General features: G+C 38.1%; 1 protein-coding gene across 2 annotated transcripts in view; it reads right to left on the bottom strand.

Moving 5' to 3' along the window:
* Positions 1–15,296, bottom strand: part of sorcs3b (sortilin related VPS10 domain containing receptor 3b) — a 44,356-nt gene that overhangs the window by 17,954 nt on the left and 11,106 nt on the right. For both annotated transcript variants that reach the window (XM_039784651.1, XM_039784650.1), the window contains exons 2-9: positions 8,861–8,928; positions 5,373–5,472; positions 5,052–5,210; positions 4,789–4,862; positions 3,892–3,956; positions 3,201–3,319; positions 1,379–1,468; positions 980–1,159 (exon numbers count right to left, since the gene is read on the bottom strand). In XM_039784651.1, the coding sequence (XP_039640585.1) occupies positions 980–1,159; positions 1,379–1,468; positions 3,201–3,319; positions 3,892–3,956; positions 4,789–4,862; positions 5,052–5,210; positions 5,373–5,472; positions 8,861–8,928 (855 nt within the window). The remainder of the gene's footprint in view (positions 1–979; positions 1,160–1,378; positions 1,469–3,200; positions 3,320–3,891; positions 3,957–4,788; positions 4,863–5,051; positions 5,211–5,372; positions 5,473–8,860; positions 8,929–15,296) is intronic.

The following is a 15,296-nucleotide window of genomic DNA, read 5'->3' on the forward strand; positions in this document are numbered from 1 at the left end:
AACCAAGACCGTTTTTTTCTCCTATCCTGGAAGGTATGTGTAGAGGAGCCAGGACAACTATTACCTCTCAAAAGTAGTATAGTAGAAGTATAGCAGCATAAAGTAGAAATACTTAAGTAAAGTACCTAAAAATTGTACATAAGTATTTGAGTAAATGTACTTAGTAGTAGAAAACAGATTAAATAAGGTAGGGTCTCCAAACTTACCTCAATTATAACTTGTCTCCTGCTAGTTGTACTACAGCACTTAATTTAAAATAAATAAGCATATGCCTATTTTTGAAGTTTGTAGACGGTCCCAAGTCTCAAGTCTTGCTGTCTCAAAACCGGAACTAAACAGAGCTGAATTAGCACAACTTTTATGCATTTCTTTCACATCTACTGCAGTCAGATTCACTGTGTTCACTTGGAAGGAATCACTTCATATGGGTAGGCACTTGTAATGACATTTCGAACATGTTAAGAGGCTAAAAGCACGTTTAAAACTTGCCCGGTTTCAGCCTCCTGAGTGCTAACGCTAGCAGGAGGATAACACGGTGTAGGCAACACAGAATTTTTCGTTTTTCTCACTACTGACAGCACTCCAAATTTACAAACAACAGAGCTACGTGTTGAAACCGACCGGAATTCTCCTTTAACTCCTAAAATGTTAGGATTTGCTGCTTTTCTTTGTTTTATATCACATTAAAATGAATATCTTTGGCATTATTCTGTTGATCAGATAAAACAAGCAATTTGAATATGTCCCCCTCAGGATGTGAAAAATGTGATACAACATTTTATAGACAAACGACTAATCAACTAATGGAGAAAATAATAGCCAGATTAATTGAAAATGAAAATATTTGGTAGTTGCTGACCTACTTTAATTACAATCACAGGTTAAACTAACAATGTTTTCTACTACTATGTAGAATATGTGAAAGAGGCATTAGTGGTGCAGTGACAGCAGCAACCCATGAACAAGACTAACTACGCACCTTATAAAAGTCAACCAGTAGATTACCGGCGGGTCCTCTGCTGGTTCTCAGGTTCTCTAACGAAAGGGTGAAGTAGACCCCGGGGGAGTCTGAGATATACAGGCTGTAGGTGTTGTTCTGATTCCACTCCTGGACTGCAGCAAATACCTGCTTCTCATCTGTACTGATTATATGCATATCCTGCAGGGAGGTGTTGATGAAAGAAAGTGAGACAGATGAAAAGAGAGAACGGGTGAGAATGACAGGTGCATGTATTGTTGAGGAGCTTTTTACTGTAATAAAGTGTGCAATTTTTTCACAAAATAACATTTGTACGACTTGTATTCTACAAAAGAAACACTAATCATCTTTCTTTATGATAATACTTTCATGTTTTTACAGTTATGTGATGTTGCTTACCTTTGGGAGACAATATTTAGGTAATTTCATCCGCTTGAAGGATTCTCTCATGTAGGAGACAAAGTAGCTGGCTCGTCCTGACTTGGTTACCTTTGCAATTAAGTCAAAGAAGTTTTGTCATTTTTTAAATAGACCGGATATACATGTTTTACTGTCGCTTCACCTAACACCTCTATTTTTAGGTCAGTGACTCTTTTATTTACATTTTGATTGATGCCATGAGTTTTTCCTACATAGAGAGGACTTTAAACTGTAGATTGTCCGGAAAAGGAAAAAACAAATTGAGATGGGAGTGTTTTTTTTTTTGTTTTTTTTAACAAGACAGTCACATCCCAAATGTGAAATAAGGACATAATGCTAAAAATGTCTCCTGAAGGAGGTGTATTAATTTGCAATGCATGACTGACTTGACCAGAATCTAGCAATTCTACTCCAGTGTTAAAAGCAGACTAAAATTACAAGCACAACAGAAATTACATGTATTATAATTATCTCAATTAGTCTAACGCTAAGAGGCACTGAAAATTGTGTTGGCTTTATCTGAAGTGTGTCTTGAAGATCTTAATGCACTAACACTTTCCCGTCCACTTACAGGGCAGAGCAACACTACTTGATTGCTTATTTTCTAATCAACTAGAAGGATGGTGTTTGTCCCCCAACACACTACATTAGGGCCCTAATGGAATAATCTATCGAAAATCAATGAGCTGCATTTTCCCAGGCCACATTTTTGAGGATGTTGCACTTGGCTGTTCCTTCTCTCCCAAGAGACTTTGTAGGTGTTGAAGACTGCTTATTTCGTTGTAGCCCAATCGATAACCTCATTACTCTTTGTCAAGTTAAATCCAACTGCCCCGAGCAATGAAAGTCACAAGAAAGTCATCTGTGCCACCACAGCGCCGCGCAGACACTCTCTGTGGCCAGTTATTTTCACCAGACAACTTCCTCATGTCTGCCTCTGCCTTGACGGTCAATCTCATCTCAGCTAAATGCAATTTGGGCATTTTATTGAATCACCATTTCTGAATCATGCTGTGATATTTTTTTTCTCATACATTTTCATTCTTACATCGCAGCCATTCCAATCAAGTCTGTGGATTAAGTGTGTTGAAAGTGAAACTGGGTCACTGCTAAAGTGTTGCCGCTGCAACATCATATCATATCAGAAGATTAAATCTGTGGATAAATAAATTAAAATCGAACAGCAAACATTTAGGGGCGTTTATTCGAAATGTAAGAGTGCAGAGTGATTTACTACAAACACTGAGCCCTAAAAAACTATATCATTTGATTTTTTTTATTTTCCTGAAACTTAACTGGAGTCTAACAGGATGAGCAGATGCATCAAGGCTGACCAGCAGAGAGAAAATGACTTAGCTGTGGATGGAAATCAATGACAGCTGAGGGCATTTGAAAATTAAATTTCTAATGATGACCCTGACTGCCAGTGTCTAATTGGAGTCAAAGTCAGAGTGAATAGTAATAAGGACACCAACCTGTCTATTCACAGTTCCTTTGCCGTGTGAGCTCAGCTAGCAAACACATTTTTCAGGAATGGAGTATGTCTGTACGGAAACTCAAACACTGAGCGTGCCTTCACATGAACGAGACAAAACATAATCAAAACACACATTGGGCAAGTGGGGAACAGGTGTGTTGGGGAAAGCCATTATGTGGGTTTTGATGGAAAAGCATGAACTGGATGCACAAGAGACCAAAATAAAAAAATATATAAAACAAGAAAATCAAAGTTCACAAAGACAGAAGCCTTTGTGTGAAAAGATGCAAGAGAAAAAGAAAAGTAATCTATTACTATGCAAACCTGTGTGAAAACATATTCATCCTGCACAACCAGTGAGTTGGTGTCTACATGTCCAGGAAAGAGGTACAGTCTGTTGCCTTCTGTGCATCGTTGGGCTCTGCACTTCACATACTGGGCGCCTGGAGAGAGGCGAAAGGAAATCAATCAGAAGTAAATTACAACCATTTACACCTTCAAAGTGTACTCTGTATGCACTGGAGCAGCTAGACATTATGCGTAATGCTACACATAGTTCACAGTTCTGAAACAACTTTAATCTAAGGTAACTAGAGAAATAATGTAGAAATCTGCCCTTTTACATTTCAAATTACCTGAGATTTAAGACTAATGCAGTATTTATATGAGACAAGAAGAGTTTGTATGCTAATTCAGAGACACATTTTCTCACCACAGGATAAATATGAGTATCTTTTCCATTGCAGGAAACCCCTGAAATTGGCTTGACAGAATACACCATGCTTTTTAGAAGGGGGGAGTTGAGATTTGTCTATGAGACACAGGGGATAGATTAAAGAAGAAACATCCATCAACCCACTAAAACTCTCCATTTTTGTCAGGAGACACCTATTCTGCTTTACTAGACTTCAGGGACCAATCTGAACAACAGAACTTTCCCATGACCTCGCTCTAAATGAAAAGCAAGGGGTCCTGTGGGTCTTCCTACAGCGGTGGAATGGAGTGCAGCACTCACGGCCTTTCGCGATGCGCGTCTCGATGTGGACCACATCTGATTCTCTGTCCAGCCCCATTACCGCCCTTGAAAGAGTGTGAGGAGGAGAAGATAGATGGAGCAGACAGAAGTGAAGATGGGGAAGAAAAGGGAAAATGAGAATGAGATAAAAGATAGGGAGGTCAGGTTCAGTATCACAGCTGCAGATGGACATCCCTATTCTTTGAAACCCGTAGAAAGATGTCTTTATCTCCTGTAAATCAGTCAGTGTAGAATCTGCGCCACCAGCGGCAATTAATCTCAGTGCACCAAAGCATCAGCACAGGACCCAAGAACAATAGGTATTCCGAGACATACAGTATCTACCATGGCAAATGTGTGTTGTTATGAAATTGTTGGTGGCTGCAACACCAATGTGAAAAATAACTATCTGACATAATGTGCATGAAGGAATGGTTTTCAAGAGCACAAATAATGCATTGTTTCGGGTACCGCTATACCTGCTGCGCTGTTCTTATTTATCTAACGTCTCGCTGTTCATGCATGTGGAGAGGATGTCCTCCAACCAATGTCCTTTCTTTCACAGCTAAAACACTCTTGGGCTTGACACGTACCATGACAAACAGGGATACATGGGCTCACATCATTATTCACTGCCTTGTGCCCGAGCAGTCGAGATTACTAAATGACAGCGACAACAAAAACAGCATGTCATGTTTGTGCAATGGAAAAAGAAGAACAATATTTCTTCAGGTCTACGTGACATGGATATAATCAGTTTTGTGCTTGACTGCCATGGGGGAGATCTGTTTTAGACATAGGTCACTGGATCCTTCTGGCAGCATAGGGATCATGAACACTATCATTATGCAAATTACAATCAATCACTATAGAAAAATAAGATGCACGTAATCATACCAGTAGAATCGTCCCGGCATCACATTGTCGTGAACAAGCTGCCATTTTCTCCCAAAGTCCATTGAACTGTACAGCTGCAAGATAAAATTGGGTCCCATCTTCATCACACTTAAATGTTTGAGGAGGAAGATAATGTTAATGAGCAGCACAGCTATCATCACATCCACAGCAGAATCACATAAATAAATAATACATAATAATAAATAAAATAAAAACAAAACCGGTCATATATTATCTTCATTGTGGATTCACTCAGAAGCTACCTTGTTGTCATGACTGTAAGCCAGTATCCAGTTCTCCTGTGCAGGGTGGAAGAGCAGGCTCAGGATATTAAAGTTAATGGGATGCTTCTCAAAGCTTGCCCCTTCATCTGAACTGATGAGAACAGCGCTCTCTACCTCTGGGTCGCTAAGCATCATTATCTAAAGTACAGAGGGCCAGACAAAGTATAGGCATTAGAAGAGGGAGAGAGAGACAAAGATACTGTCATTTGGCAGCAATTTAAAAAAAAAATGTAATTTGATGTCAGGACAGTGCTTGTGAGAGATCAGACAGAGAGATAAAAGCAACAGGGAAATGCTGACCTTCTGTTTGTTGGTAGGGCAGACGTACAGGTAACTTAAAACTGTCCTTGAGCCCACTTTGTCGTTGAGTTTGGTGTAGGTGCTTCCATAATCAGAGGATCTGGACACAAACAAAAACAACATGTTGTATCTAGGATGAAAAAATCCATTAGAGACTTGACTGAGACAGATTTTAAAGCACCATACCAGTGGTTTGGCATTCTTTAGCCGATTAACTGCAAATCAGTTATCCTTCGCATGACTGCATCTCGAAAGCATACCTTGCGTTCTTAGATTGATTTTCTACCTCTCGGGCAGCCTTTTGCCTTATGGAATGAAAAACAACTTGCAGAGATAGAGACTAGCTTCTTGCTAATGTGTTATTTTTGTTTGTGTTGCTCTTATAAAGCACTTTGATGCAATCCTGCAAGAAATGTGCCATGCTAAAAAAGTGACTCATTATTCCACTAGTCATCTACTGTAGGTGTTGAAATTATACAAAGGACCAAATGGGAAAAAATAACACGGGAAAACACACTCACTAATGAAAGATTCTCCTCTTTATTCAACCAACATCTTTCAACAGCACAGGGTGACTGTTGAATAAAAAGCAGAGCTTTCAAGTAGTCAGTTAGTGTTGTTGAGATATATTTTACAGAAATGTGCTTTACAAACATTCAATTAATAACCACAAGTGTTTTGACCACAAGTGAGATGGAAAGTAACTAAAGCCTGCTCAGAAAGTAGCTGGATTTCTTAAGATAACGTCACAAACTAATTTACGTAATATATAGATATAGATAGATATATACACAAGACTTTGAAAAATGTAAGTAGTCAAGTAAAACTTAACTGACGGTACAAGCTTTTAACATTAGCCATTATTATTTTTCAACTTGCTATCATCTCATTAATATTCACCTCCCATTTCAAAAGCCTTATATGTAGGATGTTGTATAAATATCATGAATAGTGAGAATCCAGACACTGGAATAAACTCTTGGAAACTCAAACAAAATTAGTCATGTACATCATTTACACCAACACTAAGATAAAGGATAAACAATGGAAAGCAGGGATTAATCGATAAACGCACATTTACATTCATGTTATTTCGGGTTGAAGATTAGCTTGTTGACTGAGAAATATTATTGAGGAGTTTTAGGTTTGTCCAAAAAGTCAAAATTTAGTGAGAAAGTTGCTAAAACAGTAATGCAAATGTATTGTGCATGCATGCTATAAAATATATAGAATACATAGAACAAAACGAACAAGTGAAATACTTTAAGAAGCAGAAAACGACAATTGTCAACTGCTGAAGGTGAAGCAGCAGTCAAAGCAAATTAATACATTTACTTAAAGTTTGGGTTAGTCTGTCAAATGAAATGATTAACAATCAGTGGCAATAACACTGCAATAAATGTAGAAATGCACCAACAAAAGACAGAAAGTAGAAGATTTATGGATTTAACAATGCAGGTTTAAAAAAAATATATATATATATGGATATCAAGAGAAGCACATTGCAAGTTTGGTAGCTTTCTGCATTAAAATGGTTGACATATTCATTAGGCTTTTCCTCTTGCAACTATAATACCATTCAGCAAAATGTAGCTTTGACAAATACATTATGCAAACTAAATATTCACTTTACACGTGTCAACCAAGTCTTTGCAAGCTGGATTTCATGCTACGCTGACATGTAATGAAACTAGCCTGCAAGATAGGAAATCCATTTATGAAACTCAGGTATGCTTTGGAAAATGGTCAACAGTAACGTACGTATACAAAAAATTCCAATTGCAGTAAATGGACTGAAACCTCCAACACGAGCATAGCCCTTGAATACAACAACATTCTGAGTCATGAACGCATTGTTGTCTTATAATAGAAAAGCCATTATTCTCTTTTCATGCTGGTAGATGTTTGTACATTGAAGATGTTGAGGAAGTAATTTAAAGACATCCTTTCCAGAGCAGTGGTATAATCCATTCATGCTGTTTTTTTATTTTTTATTATGAATTAGTGGCCTTTGGTTCTCTGTGTTTTTAACTGACTTAGATATTTAGTTTCATATTTTTGTATTCAGTTTTCTTTTCAGCAGAGAAAGTTTAAGTGCGGTATTTCTGTTACTATAGCGCAATAAATTAGCACACAAAGCTGACAAATACACATATATCCATGCATCCCATGACAAGGGTAGATGTGTTTGTCATCCCAATCTCCATATTTCTCCTCGCCACAAAAACAGCCAATCATGCTCTCAGTTCTACCTGAGTGCCTCCAAATGTAATTTCACTGCATAATTGGATAGATACCCTGTGTCTGCTATCATTGGTGTGCATTAATCTGAATCGTCCCATTTGGTGTTGAAATTGTTTACAAAGACTTACTCCTCAACACATTTGTATTTGTGCTTAAGTAGCCTACTCCTTTCAGTTGGCATATTTGATTGAGGCTGTGAAAGAAAGCCTCTTAAATGATTTCATTACATCGTGACGTTTCTGTAGCAGAAAGAGTAGCCATCTAAAAACACAAAGGGACTTGATGTGTGTTTAGCTTTTGCAAGTCACCCATTGATCTGCACATTGCATTCTGCCACCAACAGTGGCCCGGAGCTGTAGTCATAAATCATTTATTGTGTTATCACAGAAATCATTTACTCCAGTTTCTTTTCATAACATTCAGATCTCTGCTTTTCTAATACCTATACTAAGAGCCTTTGTGCACCCCCTGAGGTACACTCTAATTTAGTCGTGGTGCTATTGTTAAGCAGACACCCTTGATGATGGAAGACTGTACAATATGTATACAATATTGAAGAAAATCTGCGTCTGGTGAAACAGATAATATTGGCTACTTTGAAACTCATGAGACTGATGTATGTATCTGACGACTGTAGTTCTCTGCAATATAGAAGAAGGCTATACATGCTGAATTGTTCTGGGTATATCCTTACGAATTTCCATTCTTATTTATGATCTACAGGCACCGTCAACACCGCTCAATATAAATGAAAATGCTTCTAAATGACAATCAATCAAAAAACTCCATCAGGAAGTTTCTAGGTCAGAGGAAAAGAGACACCAACAAAGAATCCTTCTGATGAGTCTTCCGGTTTACCTCTCAAAAATAGGCTTTCAAAAAGTTTCTTTGCTGATGATGGACATAAAATAGGTTGGGCATTTTTTTTAAAGGTTATTTTTTAGTTGTGTTATTTATGACACTGAAGGAAGCAAATATGAGAATATTTCCTTCGGAACTACTTCAGATTGCTTTATTAAAACATACTTCATATTGGCTTCCAGTGTAACTTGATTGTTCATTTCCTAGCAAGTAAGAACACGATAAATCACACATGCACTATACTGCACTCTCTATGAATATATTATACTTATTGTTTTTTGGGCTGTGCTCTTGCATCTTTAAAAAAGAAACCTTGCAATGATGCCATAACCTTTCTATTTAGATGGAAAAGGAAAAATAGCAATGATTAAAAACAAACTTACCTCCAGAGTGAGCTCTCAGTAACAGCCCCCAGGTTGAAGTCATACAGCTTAGTCAAGATCAGGATCACCTGCAACGTAACAGCAACAGACATGCTTAATTACATGCCAACGGCTGCACTAAAAAGCTTTTGCATAAGTGCCTCACCAGCATACTTACCTGTCTACACCTAATGACGTGGAATGATTACAACATGTGTGCTACATCCCTTCACTAATAAATATCAGCGTCTTACAGTATGTTATCCCAATGACAAGTGATCCTCATGTTGTCAGGAGATGTCAGTCTCCTAGTGGCAGGATCTAAAGAGAATCCATGTGGGCTTTCAAGAATTGTGTCTGTAACTCATGTGGAATGATACCTACATAACAGCAAAATCTGAACACAATTGTTCACTGAACAATGAGAAGAAATGCAGTCAGTGGTTTCACCGCACAACCCTCTCTCCTTTCCTTTTTTCTTCTGTCTTGCTTTTACCTTTAAAATAGTGAAGTAAGCTGCAAAAGCACCGACAGATGTTGATGTCAAATGTTACTGGAAGATGTTACGTCACTCATTTTACTTATTGGAAGTTGTCCAGTTCCAGTTTTGGCTAAATGCTTTTGCGTGTTCTCTGAGGCCCATAAAAGCCTGCCAAGGCGCAGAGGGCAGAGTGAAATGGTGTGCAAACGAATTATTGTCACTCCAATGGCATTATAAATGACTTGCCATGGGGATGCTCATAGCTCAGGATAGAAAGGGGCGTTGGGGTAGAGAGTTTAGGGTAGGGCATGGAGGGAGGGAGAAGGAATGGTATATAATAACAATCAAGGAGCAGGGACATGGCATAATATGACGAATTAAAAAAAGAAGCTTGAAAGATAGGTCAAAAGCTCAATTACAGTGAGTTTAAACACATTAACCTTATGGGACCCACGGAACGAGTCATTAAACCGAGAGAAGCCACACAAGACTCGGAGGAACAAAAGACATGCCTCTAAGCCTGCTTTGGAAATGTTAAAAAGCCAATTGACCCACAATTTAGCCATCAAACGGCCACTGTGCATCGCTGGGACTATCTGCATTACAGGTTAATTAACCAATCACACAGAGAGATAAGCATTTGCATAACTAAATGCACCATGTCTGCAAGGTCCAACGCTGAAGTCTGAATCAATTTGGAGTACAGACTTAGTTAAGTGGCTGTGATGTTAGGCCTAATTGCCTGCTTTGAAAAAGAGATACAAGAGAAAAACTCTGCCAAACTGTTGATTGTTTGAGTCTTTAGTTCTCTTTTGCTAACAATGACTGTGTGTCATGAGACATTATAAATACTACAAGGTAAATTGAATCTGGAATTGATTTTATCAGTGTCAAACTAGAGGCAGTTCATCCCAACCAAAGGGATTCAAATATCCAGCACTGCAAATTGCAAATTAACTGAGTGAACACCGCATAAATGTTCACAGTTTTATGGGCTTAAATCACTTGCACCATCTTTCTTGCACATGGATCCAATTTAATCAAATGCTCACGAATTTAGTTGAGGATGTTAAACAGTGTCTAAAAATAGCCCCAAATGGCAAAATTTGATGACAAAAAGCCTCTCAGCAACAAATCTGCAATTGTCATTAGGAACTCCATCTTAAACGTGTTTGTGTGGTCGGCTCATTAACAAAAGCTGACCCTTTAAATTGGGTCAGTGACAATCTACCTCAGGGACCAACAGCCTAGCCAGGCAGATGACTGTTTGGATGATTTGTCCCAAAGTGGATACATCAAGAGTACATCACTGGAGACACGTCTTCAACATTATTGATAGCTGTGCATCTGTGGCTCAGGTCAATAGGGAGCTACTATACATGAATAAAAAATTGAAGTAGCATTAAACACATATTCTAAGAGTTTATGCTGCAGCCCTGCATTTATGTAAATACAGGGAACAAACACAAAATGGCTTCCAGAATTATTTTGAGCCTTCTAGGTAAATACAATTTTCCATGCGTATCATCGCTCACTTGCATACATGAAATTAAGTAAGGACCCTAGAAGGCCAAAAGCAGTGCATTTATTCATGTTTATGTTTTATTGATGTGAGCAAAGAGAGTTTTGCCCCGGGAAAGTCAACCAATCATTTTTCCGATTGGCCCTCCCCCTCCAAGGAGTTGGGTTTAGTCATCCTTTCATCCTAACATTCTATTCTTGTCGCTTGCTTTCCCTTCTTTGCTTCCTTTTTTTCCTTTCTTTCCTTCTCGCTTTCTTTCTGTTATTCTTCAGTCTTTCTGTCTTTGTTTCTTTTTCTTTATTCCTTTGAAAAAACAGGCTCACCAGTTTTTTTTTGTTTTCTTTTTTCATGTAACCAGCATATTTCACGAGAAACCAGCACATGCGGTTTGGCCATGTAAAGGTATATTAACTCTTTCAGGTGGCTGAATAACCATGGCAACAAAGTGTTAGAGCCATTAAATCATTCTGATATAATGTATCGCCTTAATGCCAATGCCTCATCCACTCACAGACCTCAACGCTACACTTCTACAAGCATACAGCGTATGCATGTCTTGCACATTCACGCAAAAAAAAATCAAATCGTTAGAAATTCCATATCCCTCTATTTGTTTGTTTTTTAAAGAGAAATTCTCAATTTATTTTAAAGTGCTTCACACCATGTTGGTGGGCAGAAGATTTTCTACACAGCTCACAATTTAGGTATGAATCATTTCTGTGTACTGTACTGCAATATAGCTATTAATAAAATAAAAATAGACTTGCAGCACATCAGCACAGTTTTATTGTGCTTTTTTAACCTCATGCTCCAAATGGAACCTGTTGCCCCCAGTAAAGCATCATTAACATGCCACCCCTCAAAAACTATTTCTGTTTAATTGGGTAGTCAAGGGAAAAAAGGGACCCTTTCTCTAAAAATCACACCTCCAGATTGTTGTTTCTTTCCTTTTCAGGAGTAACACACAACAGGAAGTAGGAGCAATCTTTAGAAGTGTAAGAAATACAGCCACTTTCATGTAGATCTGGCAATGTTTTTGAACCTTGCCGGAGGGGCCAAGTGAACGATCTAAATTAATTTCCAAGGGACCCCCAAAGTTGATATCAGTGAGTGACGTAAGGCTCTTTGTAATAACATGGCTAACAGCTCATTGACACGTATATCTATATTTTATTTACCTTCAGCACCCAGTGAAAAGTGCACTCCTAAAATGATACAAATTTACATTCTCATGAATATACATAATGTTGTGTATATTGTACTGTAGGGTAAACACATCTATACACAGAGCCATCTCCCAGGAGTAACCCTTGTCTATTTACCTCCTCTGAGTCCAACCACAACATCAAAACGCCTGACAATTTGCTGAAATATATCAACACTAATTAAATCATGTCTTAAATAGCTTTCATAAGCTTTCATGGCTTTTACCCAAATATGCCATCTTTCTCCGACAGCTGTCTGGGGGTCAATTTTTGTGACCTCATCAAATTTGATAAACAAAGTAAAGGTGGGTTTTGAATCTGTCAAAAGATTGAATTAAAACATAATCTGACAAGCCTCTTTTTTACCTGGGCTGTGTGTTGATGCACGTGTACAGTAAGTGAATATTTTTATGTTTTTCTATTTTCCAACTAGAGTCAGGCCATGAAGATGATAATACACAAACAAATTATATAATTCATAATAGTTATGACAATAATAACTTTACTTAACCAAAATGCTAAGACTAAAAACATCTTTTATATGAGTAATTTGATCACAATAGCAGAATAGAAGTTACAAAACGTGTAACTAACTGAGAATCATCAGCCGAATCTGCAGCTCAGCTTTAAAGGATTTATAAAAGAGTTTTGGCTCTTTGTTTAGCTGTCCGGTCCATAACTTTGCTGTTTTGGTTCACTCTCATCGCTCTTATAGCGTAATTTCCGGCTGCAACACGCAGCTATTTTCAGTTAAAAAGGTCTAAAAACCCACTGTACATTACGTGCTCATCACCAAACGGCAGACAGACACAGTCACAGTTAGCAGTTAACTTGCTTAAAAACCCACTGTACATTACGTGCTCATCACCAAACGGCAGACAGACACAGTCAGTTAGCAGTTAACTTGCTAATCACCACAACACGACAGCATTGGTGAGTGAAACGGAAAGGGTAGGTACGCATTAGGCACATAGTATATTTTGGGGTATTTTACACCGTTATTTTTTATTTTATGAATTATTTATTTTGTACATTTGCAAAAATGACATACCCCCATTTAATGTATTCCTTATATGAGTATAAAGGCACAAGATCATCCGTTGGTACAGTGTACATAAACTGTTGGTTTGTGCTGCATTCTTCGGTTGGCCCAACGTCTGAATGAATGTTTGAGTAAACTTGTCACTCCAAACATCCTTTCTCCACTCTCTGGTCAGTTACAGCTACAGCTATGGCAGCAAGTGACAGCTCCTGCTAGCATAGCTTAAGCTAAACAGTCCGACCAATAATCACTTATATAATTACAATTTGGCACATCTAAACAAAATCAACATTTACCATGAACAATCATTCCCCAGGGACCTTAGCTTATTTTAGCAAACTTGTTATATACAGATTAGAAAATAAGAGCCAAAATCTGGAGGGGAACTACACTAGCATTATGAATGACAGCCATTTTCGCTTACTAATTTAGAAAGTGTAATACTAATTCAAACACAATAGACAGCCTTACTAGATTACTAAAACAAATGTGAAGGTGCTTCAGTGACATTTACCCACCTGAAAGAAGTAATTAAAACATTATCAATCTGGTGGCTTCAGTGGCAAGTTTACTAAAACATTCATTCAGACGTTGGGCCAACTGAAGAATGCAGCACAAACCAACAGTTTATATACACTGTACCAACGGACGATCTTGTGCCTTTATGCTCACATAAGGAATAAATTAAATTTTTGCAAATAAAAAAATAACAGTGTGATTTGCTGTTGTGTTGTGCGATTTGCTGTTGTGGTTTGCACTTCAGGGCCACTGTAGTTGACCACAATAGATAGATAGAATAAATTCCTAAAGAATAAAAAACTGTAAACCAAAAAAAATTTTTTAGAGCAAATGGACTGTAGTAGGCCAGGTTGGGGTGATGCCAAGCTTTTACCAAATGTGTGTCACAGCATAGATTACCCCAAAATTGACTCTTCGTTATTACTGCTTTGAATTAGAAGCATAAAAAGTGGTTTGGAAAAGGAGGCGGGGTGAAAAACATAGTGGGAAGAGCCAAGTCTACGAACTAATGCAGATCCATGGGGGCACCCTAATGTATCCTGGCAATTATCAGAAACCAAAAGCTGGCATATCAATGTGAGAAGAGCAAGCTGGGACTCCATTGTTCACCTCACCACACTGCATTTCACTGGCCTGTGCTATCCTGAGGACACAAAAATAAAACCGGTTTCATTTGTTGTTAAGCTCATTACATTCTCAACTTCATTAAGAGAAGGAAGGAAGAAGCCAAGGGCAAGTAGAGTCATTTGAGCAATTTGACAAACACTGTTCTTTTTTAAGTCAACTAGCTAATTAATCTCCTACACACGCTGACAACATCTTTGGTCTGTTTTGGACTATCACTTTTAACTTTAATTTCTTGTGATATGAAGGGAAAAGATCACCAGCCAAACACAAGAAAGAATATTGTTGTATGTCCTTTGTTGGGCCACAAACACACTTGAAAGTGTAGAAAGTAGTCTGTGTATCGAAATGAGCTCAAAACTTTCGTGTCAGAACTCATCCAAAACAAAAGACATAAAATTTAACTTCTTTTTCCCTCTCATAAGATTAAAGATGAATGTATTCATGCATCAATTAGAAATTATCTGATGCAAACACCTGCAGAGAACAGAAATACAGTATTGGTTGCAAATTTGCATAAATTTGCTTGACAGCGACGAGGGCAAAATCAAGATGCATTGCAAGTGGGTGGAGGGATAAAAACACAACATCTTGATTGTGGCTCTGTGAGGACGTCTCTAAAGTAGAGCACTTAGCAGAAAAGACAGGAGTCTTTCAAGAGGAATGGTGCGGTGGAAGGGAGGCCTTACTCTGTCCTCATCTTATCTGTGGACCAAATTGATTGTACTTTAAGGGTGAAAACATACTCTGGGGATGCTGCTTTCATCAAGTAAACCGCCAGCAAAAGCTCCCTGGTGCATTAGTCTGCTGTCTGTATGTTTGCTTATCCTCCTGACTTCTGAGCTCTGGTCATATAGACCTAATGCAGGTTGCTGCAATCAATTCAGTCCATTATGGTGGGGAATTAATGAAATGGGCTGAAGGGAAAAGGGTTTCACTTTGAACACAGCCCTATTGTGAGGAGAGTTTGTGTTATGTATCTCTGCTGCTAACAACAATACACAATAAACTGTGCTGTTTGCCGTTAGTGGAATAAAAGATTGTGATTGGTCTGCTTCGTTTCC

This window comes from Perca fluviatilis, chromosome 19 (genome assembly GCF_010015445.1).
Source record: "Perca fluviatilis chromosome 19, GENO_Pfluv_1.0, whole genome shotgun sequence".
Taxonomy (NCBI): domain Eukaryota; kingdom Metazoa; phylum Chordata; class Actinopteri; order Perciformes; family Percidae; genus Perca; species Perca fluviatilis.